We start from the raw sequence: 23,722 nt of genomic DNA, 5'->3' as shown, positions 1-23,722 counted from the left end.
AGATTTAGAGAATTGCTGTTATTCGCCAGATATGGCAAGAAACATTATTTCTTTTCATGGGTTGTTTAGACAAGGTTTCAGATATTCTTTTGATAATAGTAATGGTTCTATTAATGTTTATTTGAATGGTGTCTTTTATTTCAATGCATTACCTTGTAATGGGATTTATGAATCAGTGATGATTGTTGATAATTTTGGAAATAATGTTTTGAATATTGATTCGTCTACTAGTCTAGACAAAGCATGCTTGTGGCATTGTCGTCTTGGCCATGTCAACAAGAAACGCATAGCCCAACTCCAAAAGGATGGAGTGTTGGAGTCATTCGACCTTAGGGACGATGACACATGTGAGTCTTGTTTACTTGGGAAGATGACCAAGTCACCCTTTACTGGCACTTGTGAAAGGGGTGAGGGTTTATTGGATCTCATACACACCGATGTGTGTGGGCCCTTTAGATCCACCACAAGGGATGCTTGCCGCTTCTACGTGACTTTTACAGATGATTATAGCAGATATGGATATATCTACTTGATCAAGCAAAAGTCGGAAACCTTTGAAAAGTTCAAAGAATTTAAGAATGAAGTGGAGAATCAGCTGGGCAGGAAAATCAAGATGCTTCGGTCAGACCGAGGAGGAGAGTACCTAAGTCTTGAGTTTCACGACTATCTAAAAGAATGTGGAATCGTTTCGCAATTGACGCCTCCGAGAACGCCACAATTGAATGGTGTGGCTGAGAGACGTAATCGGACCTTGTTGGACATGGTTCGTTCTATGATGAGTCGGACTTCGTTACCAATAGCTTTCTGGGGGTATGCCTTAGAGACTGCCGCCCATATACTTAACTTAGTTCCCACTAAGAAGGTTTCCAAGACTCCTCACGAGATATGGACAGGGAAGGCTCCCTCGTTGGCACATATCAAGGTTTGGGGTTGTGAGGCTTTCGTAAGACGAGAGACTCACGACAAACTAGAACCTCGCAGTGAGAAGTGTTATTTCATCGGCTATCCGCAGAAGTCTTTTGGCTACCTTTTCTATAGACCGAGTGACAATGTTGTCTTCGTTGCTAGAAGAGGGGTTTTCCGAGAAAGGGAGTTAATAAGCCAAGAAGACAGTGGGAGGCAAATTGAACTTGAAGAAATTCAAGATCAAAGCGATGAAGGAACCTCGGACACTGGCACTCAACTTGAGGAGGAAACTCCTGTTGAACCTATTGACGAGTCCCTACCTCTTCGACGTTCCACTAGGACTAGCGTTCCACCCCAGTTTTATGGTTTTCATATTACTACTGAAGGGGATACATTTATTAGTGATAGTACACTAGTAAATTTGGATGAACCTAGCAGCTATAAGGAAGCCATGGCAGGCCCGGAGTCTGCAAAATGGAAAGAGGCTATGGACAGCGAGATTCAGTCCATGTACGACAACCAAGTTTGGAATTTGGTTGATAATGTACCGGGTCGTAAGACAGTCGGGTGCAAGTGGATCTTCAAGAAGAAGACGGACATGGATGGGAAAGTGCATACTTATAAAGCGCGATTGGTTGCGAAGGGCTTTACTCAAACTCCTGGAGTTGACTATGATGAGACCTTCTCACCAGTTGCGAAGATAAAGTCTATTAGGGTGATGCTTGCCATAGCTGCGTTTCATGATTATGAAATATGGCAGATGGACGTGAAAACCGCTTTCCTTAATGGAAAGTTGGCTGAGGATGTCTATATGAATCAGCCAGAAGGTTTTGTCGATGTGAAGCATCCGAATAGAGTATGCAAGCTTGAGAAATCTATTTATGGATTGAAACAAGCATCTCGCAGATGGAATCTTTGTTTTGACGAGAAGGTTAAAGAGTTTGGCTTTCTGCGAAGCGAAGATGAATCTTGTGTGTATGTCAAAGCCAGTGGGAGTATAGTAAGCTTCCTCGTATTGTATGTCGACGACATACTACTCATAGGAAACGATGTCCCAACCTTGCAGGAAGTCAAGTCCTGGCTTGGGAAATGCTTCGCTATGAAGGACCTCGGAGAAGCCGCTTATATTCTGGGAATAAGAATAGTAAGAAACAGGGAAAAGAGACTGATAGGACTCAGTCAGGATACATACTTGGAAAAGGTACTAAAGCGTTTTAGTATGGAAAATTCCAAGAAAGGGGAGTTGCCAATCCAAAGCAATACCAAGCTGAGTAAGACTCAGAGCCCGAGTACAGAGACAGAGATAGCTGATATGAGCCGAGTACCTTACGCTTCCGCAGTAGGCTCTATCATGTACGCTATGACTTGTACTCGCCCTGATGTGGCCTTCGCTTTAAGCATGGTCAGCAGATATCAAGGGAATCCTGGTAGGGCACATTGGATTGCGGTTAAGAATATTCTTAAGTACCTTCGGAGGACCAAGGGATGGTTTCTAGTCCTCGGTGGGAGTGATGACTTAAGGGTACGAGGGTACAGTGATGCTAGTTTTCAGACGGATCGGGATAACTTCCGATCGCAGTCAGGCTGGGTCTTTACCCTAAATGGAGGAGCAGTGACTTGGAAAAGTTCCAAGCAAGAGACCGTAGCTGATTCAACGTGCGAATCAGAGTATATTGCGGCGAGCGAAGCGTCAAAGGAGGCTATATGGTTGAAGAACTTCATTGGAGACCTTGGAGTTGTGCCATCCATAAAAGAGCCCGTGGAAATTTTCTGTGATAATGAAGGAGCGGTTGCCTTAACCAAGGAACCAAGGGATCATGGCAGATCTCGACATATCGACAGGAAATACCATTTTATTAGACATCGGGTAGAAGAGGGACTCCTCGTTGTGAAGAGGGTATCGTCAGAAGATAACCCATCAGATCCCCTTACCAAGGGACTGAGTAGGGTCAAGCATTTGCAGCACGCTAGGAGCGTAGGGCTGAAGGACGATATTAGTTTAGATTAGATAGGTAGGAAACTTGTAATAGATAATGTCATATTCAACAAATGATGATTAAATAAAAGTGTGTTATTTATAAGAAAGTTTCTATCTTGTGTTGATTATTTATCTATTGTTTCGATTTTGCATGTTTTGACTTCCTGAATAATAAGATTATTCGAACAGTTCACAATCGCTCATATGTTGGAAGTAGATATGAAGGAAGATTGTCATAAATTTGTTTGTAGATTGTCTGAAAAGTTTTAGACATAGCAAAGGTTTGCTGCAAAGTTTATGAGTGCTTATGAAATCTGTATTGAGCATTGAAATATATGTGGATGATATCTGTTGGATTAGTGTCTAAGTCAGTAACCATATTTGGTATATACTTGACCCGAGTGTGCATGGTCCTTTTGGGTTGCCTTCACCAAAGCAACTTGACAAGGTAATTTGATATGAGAGAGGAGATATTATGATTTATTAATATATTATAAGAATAATATATTAAAGGAGAAATCATATTTATTTGATTAGTATTAGTCATAAATTAATTAGGAATTAATTTGGTGACTAAAAGAGATTAATTAAATAAAAGGGTATAAACTGTCAAATGTGTGATAGTTGAGTTTTTGGGCTAGGAAACCTAATGGACTAAGGGGGAACGAAATTATGATGAAGGATCATCATATTTTCGTCCAAAGGCCTCATTCCATAAGGCTCCTTGGGCTGCTTGGTGGCTAAGCTGTCCATTAGGGTTTTTGACTAAAACCCTAGCACCCTATAGTATAAATACATGCCCTATGCTTCAATTTAAGGCCACTTGATTCCAAGGAAACCCTAGGGCCGAAATTAGCATCATTCCCTTCTCTCTCTTTGTTGCCTTCTTGCTTCAAGGTGTTTGTGAGCCATTAGAGGCACTACAATTGTGGTGCTTGCTTTCAAGAGTTCAAGAGAGTTCAAGAGATCAAGGAAACTGGTTGTTATTGCTATATAACAACAAAGGTATGTTTACTACACTTCTATGTGATTTTCGAAAATTATAGAAGCATGCCAGGGTTTATTTTGTGTTCATAAAGTTGTATGTCTCATAGTGAAAACATAGATCCAACTAGGGTTGCATGCACACATAGGATTGTTTGTATAAATCCCAACAATATCATCTTTGGGTCATCTGATCAAGGCATGGTAGATGAATTTGCTAAGCTCATGACCAACAAGTTCAAAATGAGCATGGATAGAGAGATTAATTTCTTTCTAGGTCTTCAAGTCAAACAAATTCAGCAAGGAATTTTCATTCATCAAGAAAAATACACCACTGAACTTCTGAAGAAATATTCAATGGACAACTACTCTTCTGCTAAGGTCCCTATGGCCTTCGGCTATAAGATCTTTGCTGATCCCTCCAGTGAATCGGTGGATCACAAGACTTATAGAGGTATCATTGGTTCACTGATGTACCTCACCGCAAGCAGACCTGACATTGTCTTCGCAACTGGTGTATGTGCAAGATACCAGGCTAATCCAAAAGTGTCTCACATGACCACAGCCAAACAAATTCTTCGGTATCTTAAAGGAAGCAAATTAATGGGTTTATGGTATCCCGCAGGCAACGACTTTAGTCTTCAAGCCTTCACAGATGCGGATCATGCAGGATGCAAGCTCGATAGAAAAAGTACATCTGGTGGATGCCAATTCCTAAGAGGAAGACTTGTCAGCTGGTCTTCAAGGAAACAAACGTGTGTATCTCTATCTACTGCAGAAGCCGAGTATGTGGCCGCAACCAGCTGATGTTCCCAAGTTCTTTGGATGAAGACACAATTGCTAGACTACGGGTACAGAATGCTGCAGATACCAATTTACTGTGACTCTGAAAGTGCTATAGCGATCTCTCATAATCCTATTCAGCACTCCAAGACAAAACATATTGAGTTACGGTATCATTTCATCAAAGATCATATTCTGAAAGGTAATATTGAACTCATCTTTGTTCCTACTCATGAAGAGATTGCTGATGTTTTTACAAAAGCACTGGACTCTACAAAACTCAATGCATTCTTATAAATATTGGGAATGATGAATCCAGACCCACAATTCTTTATGAAGTGTTAGCTACCGTAAACCATCATTGGTCTCCATTGCGGTTCTAACTGAGAATTACATATGATAGTTGGCTTAGGTACCGCAACCATATGTCATATGTACCTCTCATAGGTTCTAATGATCTCTTTCTAACTTTTGTACAAGTGTTTTTTCTCACAGATTCTCAATGCAATCTTTCCTTTGTTCATCCGCAATGAAGTTTCTCAACCGCAATGATGATTCCATCCGCAATCATCTTAAATAACTTCCAACAATTTCATTAACTCTCGAATCTTTGTGTGCTATTTAATGATCATTCATTAAATAAAATACAAACATTCCCTTTAGAAACTGTCACATTTCCTTTCTGAATAAACCCCGTATCAGACCTATTTTAGGGATGATGACAAAAGAACGATTCCCAAATAAATCCATCCTCAACTTGTCCTTTCCTCTCCCAACCACGTCCAATCAGTTACAACTTTCTCTCTCCTCACCCCACGTTTACCTGACATATTGACATGCGTCTAATCCTCCATTAAATGCAAAACCTTTTTGAAATCTCTCAAAATCTTTCTAAAACCCGTTTCATCTTCGTGTGGCTGAAATTTAATCCCAAAACCTTTGATTCCCCCCGAAAACCCCATTCAACTTCTTACCCTCTTCTATCTTTTACCTAGGGTTAAAATCCTTTTACCTCCTTTATAAACCCGTCTTCTTCCCTAAAATCGTTTATGCTCTCTGTTTAATCGATTATTCTCTCTCAACTCTCAAAAACTCCTATAACTCTCAAGAACTCCATTCTCTTATCTCTCAATGGCGAAATCAGGTGCATCAAAGAAGCAATCCAAGGCTTCAGGCTCCATGAATCCAACTGGTTCCACATCTCCAACGATAGCTTCAAGCAACTTCAGAGCAGTTTTTGAAGATCATCCGTCGTATAATGCTCCAACAAAGCTTATGATCAAGTTTCTCAAGAACCATATTCTGTTTGGTCCTTTTGATGCATTCACTGACGTTGTGCCTGTTTCTACGCTCTTCAAGTGTGCCTTTTCTGCATACCGACCATTGGAGAACCCCCAAGAAGTGCACCTCAACCTTATCAATGATTCTTTGGTCATCTTGACCAAAGAGAAGTTCTTGTCTGCCATAAATCTTCTGATTCATCCCTCCAACAAGATCTTCACACCGTCTTTATCTGACATAACCACCGCACTCTATCAGATGGGTTATCAGAAACTAATATGAGGGATTGGTGAGTTTAAGAAGAACCAACTGCCTGCGGTTTGGCAGTTCGTATGCCATTTCGTCATCCGCTGTCTATCCAGCAGAACTGGAGGCATCGACAACATGGGTTTGAAGTTACTTGAACTAGTGTGGAGCATCTACATGGGCCACGATGTCAATTATGGTCAGATTCTTTGGGATGATTTCCTCCAATATATCCCCAAAGAGCACCCAAGGGAGAACCCAACCGAGCTCATATTTGCTCGATTCTGGTCCTTATGCATATCTGATCTACATGCGGATGCCGGTATCAACATGGGCAGTGACATCAACTTCTTTGTCACTAAGGGTCTCAAAAGGTACAATCCCTCTTCTGATCAAACTTTATTTGGACCTATCCGTCGGCTTCCCATTCACATTCTTACTTTGCTTAATCTTAAGACTTCTGATGTCTCAGATCATATAGAGGCCACAGAGGGTATTGTCCCATACCCTTCTACCCCACCTCTTCCATCTGCAACCATTCTCCCTGAGGGTACCGTAGCCCCCTCTGCTACTACACTATCTAACCCTTCTCAACGGAGAAAAACCGTGACATCCAAAAAGAAATCTAGTACACCTAAGAAGAAAGCCCCAAAACAAACCACACCCTCAAAGAAACGCAAAACCAAACCCACCACTGTATCGAGCAGTGATTCTGAGGAAGATAGACAACCAATATCTATCCTCAAGAAAAGAAAAACAACTGAAACCTCTGGCCAAATGCGTGACCGGACTGATACCGAAGCCTCTCAACAGGCTCCGGTAGTCCTTGGGATGGCCGCACATCCATTCAATACCACACTCGAATACCACTCAACCTCATCATGTGAGATTGTTTCATCCTCTTCATCATCTGAATGTGGAGACAGCCCCCCAGTTATATCTCAAGTAGATAAATCTGGACATCACCCTAAGGTCTCCAGGGCTTCCCGACTGCACATTTTTTCTTCCGAGGAGTTAGACTCCATCCTTTTGAATGTATCCCAAACACTTCAAACACCAATCCATCCGCAGGGCATCTCTTTCGCCCATGCCAGAACTGGGCCGAGGCCAGACTTGACCACGGGTCAAGGAGACCAAGGAAGCCCAGGAAATCCTACTCTGCTTCCATTCTTTACAGGTGGTTTAGGCACGGTGAGCACACATGTGCAAGGATCCGTGAACCCAAGGGACACCTTGGTGCGTACACAAAGAATTGACGGCGATGACTCAAGTGATTCTTGGAGTCGGTATCAGCCAACTACTGATGCCAAAATCAAGAAATATGTTGCCTTTAAAAGAGCCTTCCAAGCCCGCAAGGAGCAACAGGTCAAACAACAACAGAAGGAACAGGAAATACTGTCCGTGGCCAAGTATTGGGCAAATGCCATCAGCAATGCCCATACTGTTGCCACAATCCAAAAGGTTCAAAACTGGATGGATCAAATGGCAGAAACTATGATGAAAGCTCAAGCTTTAGCCGCAGCCGCAACTACCTCCAAAGTTCCTCCTACTCCAACTCCTGTTCCATCTCCCGCAGTCAACCCATCTCAAGACGAAGAGCCGACAATTGAACTCAGCTCACCCCTACCTTCGGTTTTGATGATGAAGACATACAAGAGGTCAACAAACCAAATCCTTCAGACGACGACCTTATGATGTTTGAAGAAGAAGAAGATTCCAGCGGTTCTCAACATTCCACTTCCAAGCCCAAAGAAAAGAAAAAGAAGAAGAAGAAGGATGCTGTCACCAGGAAGGAATTCCTAAATCTACAAGCCAAAGTTGATCAAATTTTGGCTGCGGTTAAACCTACCCAACCTCCACCTGAAGATATTCCAGGACCGCAGTCATTAATTGAACGCGTTGAAAGACTCGAGACAAGAGAGCGTATGGCTGCTGAGCGCATCTCTCTCAAGGTAGAAATGGGGATCCGGTCCCTTAACAACAACCGCAGGGTTGATCATCAGGAATTCATGGCTGCAGCGGAACGCCTCATTTCTGAGGTGACCACAATCAAACAGGATCTTCAAGCAGCTATTGCGGATCAAGCTTCACTATCTCAGAAAGTGATAGATGAGACTCATACTGCCTATGAGTCCACTATCTCTGTTCTTCATGCCATTATCAACCGAATGCAGAAATCCCTCATCTCTAACTTCCATGGCCCTGAGATCCTCCAGCTTACCAAAGATATACACAAGCTGCTCTTCAACTCCTCCACCCCAAACAATTCACAGTTGGCCGAGACCATGAAAGCTTACTTTGCAGAAGTCTGTTCCAAGGTGGATGGACTTAAACAATGGCTTGAGGAAGCACCTCTGTTGCATTCATCAAGACGGGGAAGTGATGAAGAAGTCCACCACTTGGATACTTCCATCCATCAGAGCCCTCCCATCACCATAAAGAAAATTCCCACACCGCAGCCCTCACCTCCACCATCCCACAATATCCCATCTCCTCACTCTTCACCAATAAACAACACCCTCAAAAGGCCTGAGACTCCTCCTCACCTTAAAAATCTTGAGGAAAATATGTCTTTAGCAAGCTCCACAGACTCTCCTGCCACAGCCCAAAGAAAACACAATTGGAAAGCGGCCAAGCTTGCTGAACTCATATGGAGAGAATGCGGATTTGATACTATGATAGATGAGTCGCTGATTAACTCATGGGTCAATCCGCTCCGCAGGCTACTGGATGAAGACTACACTCCACATCTCACATATGCTGAACCTCCTTCTGATGGATATTGGGATATTCCAATCTCTCCCAATGCCAAGTATTTTGCAGTTTTTGAGTCTTTTGACTGCATCCTCCTTGATCACAAACGACTGCTTATGGAATTTGAAAGACTTAATCACTTTTATGCGAAGCATGGCTCTTCTGTTGAAAACATATGGTCTAACGATAGACCATCTGCAGTCAAGAATTACAAGATGCGGAAGTTTATGAAGGCTGACTTCGTTCAGTACACCCTTACCAGAAGAGAGCATGACTACATACGCACTCAGGCAGATTTCCCAAGCATGAATCCGGAAAAAATCTTCTTCATTTCCAGAGTATTCCAAAACAAGGTAGAAAAGCATCCGAAGATGCAAATGGCTCTTGACAAAGCCAAATCCTTTCTGAGGGATACAGTTTGTGACTTCGCCAAGATTGATGCAGATATCCACCCCACCATCATTAGGAAGTTTGATCTCCCCCCACTTGAACCGGTGCCAATGCCTACCGAAGGCTTTGAAGAAAGATCACTAGGTGCAACAAACTTTCCTGGACATGGTATCATATTCAAACGGAAGGTTGACAACGTCAAATACTTCATTTCGATGAATACTATGCACCGCTTGCCCAAGAAACAACTTGATATCTGCAAAACCGCAGTAGAAAGATCGAAGCATACTACCGCTGAAGTCAAATTTGAAATTTCTAGAAGAATCACTTGGCTTGAAAACGTCAGGAAGTTCAGGTGGATTTTGATCAAGTTCCTCAAACTTGATACCTGAACCGGAGTTAAAGAGGTCACTTAGGGGGAAATTGTCGAGACATAAAAGTGACCCTCTTGAACTAAGATACCGCAACGGTTCACCATCCGCGATCATCTCAAAACCCGGAGTCAGTTCTTCTTCAGCATCCAAAGTCCATCGTTATGTTTTTCTTATCTTTATGTAATATACTCTATTATCCAGCATGCCTTGCACGACTGCTTATAGAGTAGTTGTTTAGTTCTGAGACTCTATAAATAGAGACTCCTTCTGATGTATTAATACAACTTCTTACTACTAAATTTCTTCTTCAACCATCTCTCTTATCACTCGATGACTTGTGAATTATTCTGAATAGATTTCTCCAAGTTATTTTCTTCATTTCTCCATCTTTCTATTCTTCTTACTCTAAATTGCTACTGAAACATATCAAACTATAATCTCTCTCTGGAGCAATTCTTTTAGACTTAATCACTAAACTTGATCTTCCTTATTAACTTGGAGTGAATGCATTCCTTGTTATGAATTAGTTTAAGTGTATTCTTGATATAACAATTGTTGTCATTTACATTTCTTTACTTTCCGCAACTAACTATCTAACTATCTAACTATATTATTATTGAGCTTTTAGATCCTTTGAGATTAACTATTCCGCAATATACTTGTTCTAACGTTTGTTCAAGTGTGTCTCCAAGTTTTTCTCTCAACATAATTAAAGTATTAAATATGTGTTAAAGAGTTTATGTGTAAGTTCATAGTCCCTTTCATGAACATAATTTTAATACAAGTATTAATTAAAGTATTAAATATAGGTTAAAGAGTTTATCTGTGAGTGCATAGTCCCTTTCATGAACATGATTTTAATACAAGTATTAATTAAAGTATTAAATATATGTTAAAGATTTTATGTGTGATTGCATAGTCCCTTTCACGAACATGATTTTAATACAAGTATTGATTGAAGTATTAATTATATATTTATGTGCGAGTTAATTGATGTTGCCTGAAATACGTGTTAAAGAACATACCTAATTGAGAAATTAAATATCCTCCTACCTTTTATCCTACAAATCCTCCTACCCATTTAAATGATTACATGTGTCATATTAATATCCTAAAATATCATTAAATCTCATTAAATGAACATTAAATGTTACACATGTCACAATTTCATTGGGTAGGAAGATATGTAGGAACAAAAAGTAGGAGGATATTTAATTTCTCTACCTAATTATATATGATGATTTAGGATAAAGAGTAAACCTAAATTAATTATGAGGAATATTGAGTAGTATTTTCTTACAAGTACGAGTGAGTTATACTCAGAGAATAGAACTTTAGTATATGTCATTGATCCGGGAGCATGGATTAGACATAGTCATTGTCCCTAGTCTAAGAGTATGGATTGGACATAGTTAACTATCATTAATCCGGGAGTATGGATTAAGACATAGTCAGTTGTCCTTAGTCCGAGAGTATGGATTAAGACATAGTCAGTCGTCCTCAGTCCGGGAGTATGGATAGGACATAGTCATTAGTCGTTAATCTGGGAGAATGGATTTACACATAGACACTTGTCCCTAATCCGAGAGTATGGAATGGGCATAATTATTGATCCGAGAGCATGAATTAGATCCGAGAGTATGGGTTAAGTAAGAGGTAAAATTTAAGGTCTGAGATTATGGATAGTCTCGTTGTAAGGATTAACGGGGTGGGGTAAGAGTTGCTTATATCTATATGGTGAAATTGTATATTTTGTGAGTTCTAAATTATATATATAATATAACATTGTGGGATTGAAATCCCTGTGTACTCACTAGGTTTCCCAACCTGACCCACTCAAGCTTATTTGTATCACAGGTGTCGATACGAAGTTACATTATACTGAGAGATTAAAGAGATGTAGATCATTAGTATAAATGAATGTAAGTTCTGTTTATGCTTATGTTTCTGTATTGACGATGACATCCCAAATGTTTTAAAATGAATAAAAATACATTTCTTCAAAAATGTTTTGATAACGTATTTATCATGTTTTATTGGGAACAAATTCCGCAACATTTTCACTAAAAGAGGTACTCTGATTTTTATAAAGCATAAACAAAATCGGTCTTTTCTGGCCGTGGAAATGAAGATATCACAAAGTACATTGTTGTTTTGGGTTGTAATATAAGCATATTTTAGCCATAGAATCGATGTTAGATTTTGAAGCCAGTTCTGGTTTCCGATGACCTTTTTTTTAATTAAAGAATTTCAGTTAAGACGGTTAATTTTTGTTATAATGTTTCAATTAATAAGCAAATAGAATTCTATTTAAAGTACCACCAATTATTTTATTTACACAGGATAAGTTTATAATGGCATTAACCAATTTTCGATATATTTGGTTTGATCAATAGCTATATTTGAGAACAATACACTTAAAAAAATAGATAGTAACGGGTCCAACCCGCATCTTCTAATTTTCTTTAGAAAGTCAAACTATATTGATTTTTATAGACTCTAATGTATATACATAACTATTCCTTTAATGTCATATTTTGAGCCAAATATATTATAGATCTTGATACCATCTATGTTCTATATAACAATTATGTTTCCAAATTTCATTGATAGAAATCAAATTTGCAAATCCTAAAAAAAGTGAGCTGAGTTTTGAAAATTTCATTTTCATATATCTTGATGTGCCCCTGAAACTTCCTTTGAAATCCTATCTGACCCGATGAAAGTCCTCCTTAGCTTCCACTTCTTACTTTTATTCCTCACTTTGTCCTATAAATGGCTTGATCAACTTTTTCTATGTGTACGAGATTTATTGTTGTTTTTCCCACTTTATCCAACATGAAAAATATGGTTGAAAAATCAACATTTGCACTAACATGTGCACTATACTTGGTCCCTAATAGGGACTTCGTGCATTAGATACTCCATGTCTGAAAAGCAAACAAAGAGAAATGGAAAACAACTGACCAACAATTACACTATACCCAATCCCTAATATAGTAATACACATAAAAATCAATGGTTGGCTTGGGTTTAGAAGGTTTCTTGGACAAACATTACACACATAAATCAAAACATTGTTAGATGAGCAGAGTTGGGAATGACCATTCTACAATCATCAAAAATGCATGAAAAACAAAACAAAATTTCGGGTTTTTAGAAAAGCATTTTCAAGCATGTGAAAATGAAATTATATGCTTAAGACATCATAAACAAAGAAGTGAGAAGCTAGTAAGTGGCAATTACTCCAAAAAAAAGAGTAGGAGTCGAACTCGTGGTTGGTAGATCGTAGAATTAAATTGTAGAAATGGATCATAAGTTCAAATTCATTTAAAATAGTTCTCTTTCGATTGAAACAAGATAAAGAGAAGAGACAAGCAACATACATTACAACAGAAAATGAACAAAAATGGAAGGATACACCTATTAGTGAGAGACAGAGAGAGCACAATGGTCAAAGAGTATTTGAACTCGAGGTCTATTTAGCATAATCAGTGATGATATTTGTTTAGACATAGAAAGATAAATGAAGATATATATTTGAGCAATTATAGTTACAGATGCAGTCCTTTCTTCAACAATATATCAAGAATAAGGTAGTGCCGATGGCAGAGCACGACAACACATGTATTGATGGATTTACTTTTTTTGGTTTTTACAGAAAGATCCAGAGGATGCGTGATTTAGGGTTTTTGGTGAGGAACACACACACACACACACACACACACACATATATATATATATATATATATATATATATATATATAGGGCTAGGTTATTTTGTTTTTTACATTTATTGTGTGCTAGAATGCACCAATAGAAATTTAGTAAATTAAATAATTATTTAATTAAATAATTATAGATATTAAATGATTTCCATAATTATATGTATATTAAATGATATCCATAATTATAATTCTCTTTTTATGGAAACTAATTAAATCTGTCGTTAATGCCAGCAATAACATTCTTTCAGAATGAATTTGCATCTAGGTTTTTATATACGAGCTCGTACTTTGTTTCAAGACTCAATCACTTCAAATACAATAAAGTTGTATAGAATATGAAGAACGAGAGTGTATTCTACTAGAATACACTCTCATTCTGCTGCAATACACTCTCATTCTTCTAGATATGAATTTATTCCGAAAAAATATTATTGTTGACATTAATGACAAATTTAATTAGTTTCCATAAAAATGAGTTATAAATATGGATAGCATTTAATATACATATAATTAATACTAAATTCCTATTGGTGCATTCTAGCACACAATAGATATGAAAAACATTTGAATCTACCTCTCTCTCTCTCTCTCTCTATATATATATATATATATATATATATATATATATATATATATATATATATATGTAAATGTGAGAGACAAAATTGGGAGGGGTCGAGATTGGGGGAATAAAGAAGGAAAGTAATTAATATGATAAAATAGTATCGTTCTAAAAGAAGTATGTTTGTCAAGTTGTACATTGTGTTTATAAACTTGTACCTCTTAAAGTTTCAAGAAATATCAAATATGTTTAATTATATATATATATATATATATATATATATATATATATATATATATATATATATATAGCGTAAAAGATGTATGCGAGAAATGTTTTTCTGACCGCAGACTTTGGTCCATGTCTTTTTTTTTGTTTTTTTAGAAAAGGAGACGCAAATGTTGACATTTACGGTTTTCTAAAAATTAACGATCTGTAAGAACACACGTACATAAATGTCTTCCCTCCAAAAACATAAGTGCTCAATTTAAAAAATAAATAAATAAATAAATACAACCTAGCTAAAAAAATCTATAATTGTAAAGGGTATTTTCCAAGAAGCGACATTCCCAACCATCCATCTCTACTCACTGATTCATAACCTGTAGTTGTGGATTCATCACCATCGTGTTTAGGACCCACTGGTATGACATGTGTTTTTATGGGCTTGTGTTTATTTGTTCTTCAAAGATCCAAGTTTGATTTTAGTTTTGGGGGTGGAGACAAGAGAAAAAACGAGATGGTGAATCCATGGAGCATCGTTGTCGTGAGATAGCTCCAACCTCTCATATCCTTACTTAATAGTATTTTTTCTATGGCGTCAAACTAAAATTTTAGAACAAATGAATTCATTGTTGGAGGTTATAATTGATGTTTGATCTGATTTTGGGTTGTATTTTTCTTATTTTTATTTAACTGAATTTTATGGTTTTTGAGATCTTATTTTCATCAAATATTAGTTATGGTTTTTTCCCTTTTCATGAATTTGATTGTTGTGGGTATGAAGCTTGTTGGAAAGATCACGACGGTGGGGGAAGGGAAAGCAGGGATCTTGTCGAAAAAGTGGGAAATAAGGGGTAGATGAGGTGGTTATACACAAGTTTAAAGTGTAGTGTTGTTTAATTTCTTTTATAAAAAAAATATATAAATAATAAAATTAATTAAAAAAGATATTAATAAAAACATAATAGTTTTTTTAGACAGGACATAGACCAAACACCTAACAAAAATATACTAACAAAAATATACTATGGGAATAGGAAAAGTAGGAGTTAAAAAAAAGTCAAAATTACCTCAAACCATAGGGACTATTTATGTAATTTACTCTTAAATTTATTTCAATCATAGAATCGCAAGTTTCCAAGCAAATTCCAAATCAAAGACATTTCTTATCAAAAGGAGATGACTTGGACTATCTTGGTATAAACCACTTTTTGGCGCATCCAGATCATAAATCGAGGTCTCAAATCAATCATACCTTCCCATTACTCATAATGGTTGATCTGTCAGAATTTGTAGAAGAACCTTCATCTTCTTCATCAGCTGATCGTCATAGATATGATGTATTTTTAAGTTTCAACGGGTGTGACACTCGTGATACTTTCATCGATCACTTGCATAAGGCCCTAATGGATGCGGATATCACTACCTTCTTGGACGATGAAATGATCAAAACAGAGGAAGATCTGAAACCGGAAGTGAAGAGTGCAATTAAAACCGGGAAAGTTCTAAACCTAGAACTGGAGCGTGCGATTAAAGAATCTAGGGCTTGTATTATAGTGTTGTCTAAGAATTACGCTAATTCGCCCCGGTGCCTTGATGAATTGATGTTTATCCTTGAGCAGCGTATGTCATCCAACAAAATTGTTGTCCCCATCTTCTATCATGTTGATCCCACCCATGTCAGGAAGCAAGAAAGCACCTTTGGACTTGCAATGGCTGAGCACAGACGGATGATGGAGGCTGAGATAGATGCAAATAAAAGAAGCGAATTGGCTGAAAAGATTGACCAATGGAAGAAATCCCTTACAGAAGTTGCTAATTTAAAAGGGAGGGATGTAAATGGCAGGTAACCATATGTTTTTACCCATATTTCCATGCTCCTTCAGTTTTTTGTGTATGTATGTAAATTGGATAAAGAAGATACATAAAATTTAATCTAAGTTTGAATTATGTTAAGCATAGAGTAAGAGGGATGTTAAGCATAATGAAATTTGGTGGCATGTTACTGAAATTGTGTATTACATTGTTGGCTCTGGTCTTATTGTACATAAAAATCATAACCTTTCACATTAGATACTTATATGTAAAAATTATTACCTTATTATAATATAATTATGATTTCGATCTTTGGATATGAAATCTCCTGGTCAGTTAGTTAATTATGATTAGATACTTATATGTAAACATTATGATTGTGTTTTGTGGTTCTTACTAAAATCAAATTTCAGGCGAGAGACGGAGTTTATTGAAGAAATTGTTAAGTACATCTACCGTAGATTACATGCACCCTTAAGGAGTGCTCTCCCACTACTTATTGGGATGGAATCTTCCATTAACTATGTCACTTCATGGTTGAAAGATGCATCCTCACATACAACCGATGTTCTCACCATTTTGGGTATGGGTGGGATCGGGAAAACATCTTTAGCCAAATATGTTTACAGGTCTCATTCTCATGAATTTGACACAAGCAGCTTTATTGAAGATATTAGTAGGAGATGTGATGAAAAGCTTAACAGAAGCAATTTTATTGAAGATATTAGTCCGAAATCTGAAAATTTTAATGGGTTGCTTAGTCTACAAAAACAACTGTATGATGACATTTCAGAACAAAGTTCAGTTCACGTTCATGATGCTTCTACGTACACCTCAGAGATAGAGAATGTAGTCGCATGTAACAAGGTGTTTCTAGTTCTTGATGATATTGATAGTCTTGACCAGATAGATGCATTACTTGGAAGCAAAGCTTTTCATCCAGGAAGTAAAATTATCATAACAACAAAGAACACATGGTTGATCGAGAGTTCTGCATTATTCCAAAAGAACGCAAAACCCAAGCATGCTCAATTCTTTCTTAACGGCTTAGATAAGACTGAATCACGGACACTTCTGTGTTTTCATGCGTTCAAGTCCAATGTTACCCATGCTGGTAATGAAGAGGTGTTAGAGGAGCTTCTGAAGTATTGTGAAGGACATCCATTGGCTCTTGCAATTTTGGGTAAATCTCTATATAATCGAGACGTAGTTTATTGGAAAGAGTTCATAGCTTCCCTAGAGAAAGATATTGATCCCGATATAATTAGTGTGTTGAGAAAGAGCTTTGACTCTTTGCCATCTGAAAATGATAAGGAATTGTTTAAGCATATTGCTTGTTTTTTTGTTGGAATGGATAGAGATGTTGCTACAACAATATTAGAAGCATGTGATATAGAAACAATATCTGGAATCACGAATCTCATGGACAGATGCCTTCTTAGTATTGGACGTGATAACAAATTGAAGATGCATCGGTTACTTCAAAACATGGGAAGATTCGTAGTACAACAAGAATCACCTAACAGGCCATGGGAGCGAAGTCGATTGTGGTGTCATGAGGAGTCACTCAAAGTGTTGTTGCAAAAAAAGGTAACATGCCATTGAAACTTGTTCAAAGTACTTTTTATTAACATTTTTTTTTTAAAAAAATTGGCATTCCATTTTTTCTTAGGGTACTGGAAATGTGCTAGGTCTCATCCTTGACATAAAAATGCTTAAGAATAAGAAGTTACGGGAAGCATATGAGCTGAAAACAGATACATTGAGTAAGATGGATAAGTTGATGCTACTACAACTCAATTATGTGCAAATCAATGGGTCTTATGAGAACTTTCCAGAAACATTAAGATGGTTGTGTATGCATGGGTTTCCTTGGAAGTCAATCCCTCCAGACCTACCAATGGAGAATTTGGTTGCTCTCGACATGTCTTATAGCAATATTGAATCATTTGGGATTTTTAGTTATCCACAACGTAGTGATAAGAGGCTAAAGGTAACTTACCTCTATATGTTACTCTTCTATGTTGAGTTGATAAAATTCACTACTAAATTCTAACTTATCTCAATTTCAGAAATCGATTGGATCGTCATCAAAAGACAAAGTGTTGCTTGGATCATTGAAGATTCTTAATTTAAGTTTCTGTGGTCAGCTTAGTAGTTTGCGTGGCTTTGAGGATCTCCCCGCACTTGAGAGGTTAATAGTTAGAAACTGTGTTAGTTTGCTTGAGGTATGTGAGTCAATTTCGCAATGTGGTGAACTTGTCCACATTGATCTGAGCTACTGCAAAAAGCTTCAAAAGTTTCCAACAAGTCTAGGCATTTTAGAGAAGGTTAATTCACTTTTTGTAGATGGTTGTAATCTTGATCAATCTCAAATCACGGTTAGTGTTAATGATTCATCATTAATGCCTTCCCCTCTCTCCGCAATTCTTCATCCTATGTGTGATCCGCAGTTCCTTACGTTATCTTTTCCAAGGTCTTTAGTAAGGTTGTCACTTGCAAATAATGATCTGTCTACCGAATCCTTTCCCATGGACTTCAGTTGGCTATCCAAGTTGGAAGAATTATATTTAGATGACAATCCTATCTTTTCCCTCCCCAATTGTGTGAGAAGCCTTTCTAGGCTTGAGATACTTAGTATGAGAAACTGTAAATTTCTGACGTCAGTCGAGCATCCTCCAAAAACACTAAGAGAGTTGATCCTCGTTTTTGATACTGAACCTTTGCTAAGAAAAGTTATATTTGATCTAGAAATGTCCCCACTCAAGTTATCATATGACTGGAGATGGATTATGCCTTCGTTCTTTGAAATTCAAGGCATGGTGAAAATCCAACCAATGTCAGGTGTTGAAGGAAAGGTATTACATAGTTTGGGCTGGACAAACTTTGATTTCTTCAACAAAATGCATAAGGGGAAAGATGCTTCCTATAGAGTGTCAAAGGCATCTGAAATCCAGGTTTGGTTAATTATGTCTTTGTGTGAATATGTATACATAATTCATGGTGACTAATTAGAACGGCTGTATTTGGCAGATGTATTATGAATTTGGAATATTCAGCACAATTTACCAGGGAAAAGAGTTGCCTTATTGGTTTAGGCATAGAAATACTGGGTCATCAATATCATTTTTCATCCCATCATCATCTTACAACCTCAGAGGGCTGAATTTCTGCTATGTGAAGCAATTCCAAATTCAAAACAATGATCCCCTCCATTTGCCAATTATCGAAATTCACAATATAACAAAGAACCGCAAATGGATCTACCATCATTACTCTGGCAGGAATGTTATTGTAAGTGGAGAGTGTTTTGTGGTGTTAAGCCATTGGATGTTTAGAATGAATGAGATGGAAGTTGGTGACCATGTTAAAATTACTATTAGTGTGACAAAGCAACATCAACTTACAGAGGAGTTGGGGGTGAGTTTTGTGTATGATGATGGAAAGATGGATGAAGAAGAAGAAGATGTGTTGGGTTATTACAAGTCATGGAATCACATCATTGGTGGAGATCTCACTGGATTTCAAACAACAACAGGAGTATACTTGCTAAGCATTGAAGGATTTGCACGGCATGGCATTGAAGTGGATCCATGTTATCATGGATTAATTGGAAGGAGTACCTGCTATAAAGGTACATGTCATTTTTGTCAAAAATATTGTCGCATGTATTATTACTTCATGATTATCTAGTATTTCTCCAAACCAATAGTTTAATGGTTTTATTTTGTGTGTGTTTTATACATACATACACACACACACACGATTTGGTAGATTGCATCTAGGTCAAAACCAACTCACTGAGAGACCTATCTACAAGTACTTTATCCAAGTAAATGTATTTGAGTGATAATTAACATATTCCTTTTTGTTTGTTTTAATCAGAAGAACAAGTCTACTTCAGAGCTTTATCCCAAAGCAAGTTTGGCAAAATTTGTCAGACACCGAAGGTATATCTTTTTACAATGTGATCTTTTTCTCATCACATGAATAAAAGCATAGTTGTCAACTCATGAAGTTGAAAAAAATTATATATAAATATGTAATACACGTATAAATACATAATATTTGTTGAATATTAATGCATATTTACCTCTACTTTAAATTATGCCAAATTTATAATATACATGCAAATACAATCACAAAGTAAATAGATAAATACTTACAGGTTAGTTTATTAAATTGAAAACATCATCAAATAATATATATATATATATATATATATATATATATATATATATATACACACACACACACACGAGGGAGGGAGGGATATTTTTTTGTACCAAGTCACCAATTTCGAGTCGTACTACCGAACTACTGAGTCGGTTCGTTTAGGGTTTGAAATAACTCGTACGAGTTTGACAACTATGAATAAAAGGCACACAACCAAATTTTCTAATAAAAGGAAGTTAGCATTATTTATGAAAACTGCATAAAAGGGAATAAATTTATATGGTAAATGGTGTTTTTTTTTTTTTTTTTTAATTTTTTAATTTTTTTTTATTTTAAATTAATTCATCCTTGTTCAAGTGAGCATCCTCTCCTCCAAATTAAGTTACCCACCTTCTCTCAATTATTTGTGATTTACTCCCAAATTTTCCTGCTTCATTCAATCTTTTGTATAGCAAGATTGTGTACTAAGAGAGATCGAACATCTTTATTGACATCTTTCAATATAGTTTGACTGACTTTACATGCCTTTGTCATTTTTTTCTAGACAGAATTTCATAAATGGTCCCTGTGCTTTTGAAAAAAATGGCATGTTGTGGATATCTTTCAGTAACGTTTTGGGGCAGTGGTTTCCAAAAATTGCCCAAAGATTTTGCATGGTTGGCCCTTCAGATGTTAAATCTAACTTTTGAGTAGTTATTTTTTTTAAATGACCAATATGCCCTTGGATCGAATCTGAAAAGTATAATACACCTAAGGGACCATTTCTGTCATTTACTTAGAACTTTGATTTACTCGTTTTTTCCGATTCGGTTTCCCCACCATGTTTGGATTTGGTTTCAGATTTAATTCAATTTTTTAATTCCCCACCAAGTTCCAATTTGGATTTAAACTCTTCAACACCGACAACCTTTTTAAACATTTGTTGCAGATTCTACCATTTCCATCTACTGGTTCCTTCTCAGTGCCTGCCTTCAATTGGAAGAATCTCAGCAGCAACATCCAAAACGACAAACAGAGCATCATAAAAGAGCAAAAAAGCTTCACAGATTTCTCTTTTCAGCAACCGTCAAATCATCAAACTGTATGTTTTAATCATTCTGGGTTCTTGTGTTTTTCATAAACAAGAAACGGACAATAATTTTATTACTGATTTCAGGAGCAACTATGGAATTATCAGAAGCCCAGAGAACAAGATGAAAAACCAATTGTGCAATCAGAACACCCATCTCAGTTCCAAACTTTCTCCCCAGAAATTTCCGCAATTCAAACCGATTCAAATTCACAGAAGCAAAGTTTTCAATTGGGTTATGCAGGCAGCAACATCAATGTCAAAAATCAATCATCACAAAGAAAATCAAACGATGGCTATAACTGGAGAAAGTACGGGCAAAAACAAGTGTTGGGAAGCCAATCTCCTAGAAGTTATTACAAGTGCACGTATCCAAACTGTCCGGTGAAGAAGAAAGTAGAAAGAAATTTAGATGGTCAGATTACGATGATTGTTTATAGGTGTTCCCATAATCATCCAAAACCTCAATCTACTCGAAGATCATCAGCTTCAAATCATTTACAGATGGCTCAAGTTTCTAGTAATCATGGATTTCTCGATTACACTGATCAGTCTTATGGTTCTCATGGAGGCCAGTTCGATTCCGTTGGCACCCTGGAGAATTCATCTATTTCTGACGATCTTGATCAGAGTAGCTCTGGTTGGGTCGAGTCCGATGATGAGCCTGATTCCAAAACAGGGTTTTTCTCTGACAGTAGTTCTGGTGGGGAGGAGATTGATGAAGACGAGCCTGATTCCAAAAAAGGGTTTGTTTCCAGGTGAATGGTGGTGGTGGTGGGAGGATGAAGATGGTGCACATAGGTGGTGATGAAAGGGTGGGATTCTTATTAAGACCATCTGGTGGTATGGTCATCACGAGACCTCTCCTGGTCTATGTGGCCCACAGAGGTGGTGATGAAAGGGTGGGATTCTTATTATATTTATTTTCCATTTTGCTTAAAAGTATATATATATATATATATATATATATATATATATATATATATATATATATATATATATATATATATATAATAAAACATTGGGGGTTTTATTAATGTTTTTAAGAATCCCTTGTGTGTATTTGACTGATTATGTACTCGATTTCGAGTTTTGATGTAGTGAAAGTCGATGATAATAATAGTGGCGTCCACCATCTCATCAAGTTGTAGGTTGTACGCAATTGTAAGAATGTTTTCCAAAATTTACCCGAACATTAAAAAAAAAAAATTCCTAAAGAACCACCTGTTTCATAGTTTCATAGTGAGCACTACAAAATGGGCTTTGGCCCGATGAAATCATTTAAGTAATGTTATTGCAATATTTCATAGAACATTTAAAAAGATTATAAAACCAAAAAAAACCCAATATTATTTACGGAATTTTCATTATGATTTTTTTATAAGAAACTAGTTTTATATACCAGGAAGTTTCAAAAATCATTTTACAACGGAATAATAGTGTTCTTAAAAATAGGTTCGAACTGGTCGGTTGGAACGTGAACCGAAGACGAGAGCCGCTCAATAATGACCGATTTTATGCCAATTTCTAGATCGGGTAGAACCAAATGGTTTCTTTAAAAACCAGTCTGAGCATTATGATAAAACTAGTAAAAAATCATTTGAACCGGTTTATTGAACTTTAATAGTTGGATTTTATTCGGTCTGTTAAAAGGAAAATGACTTGATAGGGTAAGATACTTTTTGAAATCTACCCATTTAGTTCCTTTTTTTTTTTTTTTGTAAAATAAACCCTTATACTTTATTTTTTGTAACAATGCAATCCTTGTGATCGGCTATACCCGGTATACCGGTCATATACGAATTTTCTTTTAGGGAAAATGACTTGATAGAGTAAGGTACTTTTTGAATTGTACACATTTAGTCCTTATTCTTTTTTTTTGTAAAATAAACCCTTATACTTTATTAATATGTACACATTAGGTCATTTTCACCGGATTCTACAGGTTTTGCTGATGTGGAAGCACAAGTGACACTAAATAGCAATTAATTAGCTTAGTCACTGGAGGTGGGTGATCCTCCAGCAACAAGGGCGGCGACCCTTCTCTTTCTCGTCTCTCTTCCTTCCGGTCAAACAGCAACAGCCAAACACCCTTTACCTGTTGTGTTTCTCCGTTTTGTCTCTCTTTGCCTCCATCTTTGAGATATGTTGCCATAAAAAGAAGAAAAAATCGACGAGGGGGCTACCAGAGCAGCTCCTCGCCGCCAACTACCGTCTCTACTTCCTCCTGCCTCCCCCTTCGACCTTGTTTTTGCCATCATTCCTCCTTGCTACCAGTGATGTGTAGGAACACGCAAAGGAGTCGCCGGAGATTAGGGTTCTCCCTCTTTTTCATGATGAATAAAAGGTAGAAAAATCTCGTTGTTGATATGTAGATGCCACCTGGGTATTTCATTTCAACAAATAAAAGAAAGGGAAAATGACTTGATATGGTAAGATACTTTTCGAAATGTA

The 23,722-nt window shown here is 37.1% G+C and overlaps 1 protein-coding gene across 1 annotated transcript; it reads left to right on the top strand.

Moving 5' to 3' along the window:
* The first annotated feature begins 15,351 nt into the window (after positions 1–15,351).
* On the top strand, positions 15,352–22,412 carry LOC145096434 (disease resistance protein RML1B-like). The gene is made up of 8 exons (XM_079034099.1): positions 15,352–16,054; positions 16,437–17,613; positions 17,696–18,016; positions 18,096–18,980; positions 19,057–19,657; positions 19,909–19,973; positions 21,128–21,280; positions 21,356–22,412. Exons 1-8 carry the CDS (start codon positions 15,480–15,482, stop codon positions 22,028–22,030), a joined length of 4,452 nt encoding a protein of 1,483 aa, XP_078890225.1. The 5' UTR covers positions 15,352–15,479; the 3' UTR covers positions 22,031–22,412.
* The last annotated feature ends 1,310 nt before the right edge of the window (positions 22,413–23,722 follow it).

The sequence above is a fragment of the Lactuca serriola genome, chromosome 1 (assembly GCF_051521515.1).
Source record: "Lactuca serriola cultivar US96UC23 chromosome 1, Lser_US96UC23_V15, whole genome shotgun sequence".
Taxonomy (NCBI): domain Eukaryota; kingdom Viridiplantae; phylum Streptophyta; class Magnoliopsida; order Asterales; family Asteraceae; genus Lactuca; species Lactuca serriola.
Note: the sequence above shows the minus strand (reverse complement) of the source record. Positions and strands in the feature narration are given on the sequence as shown.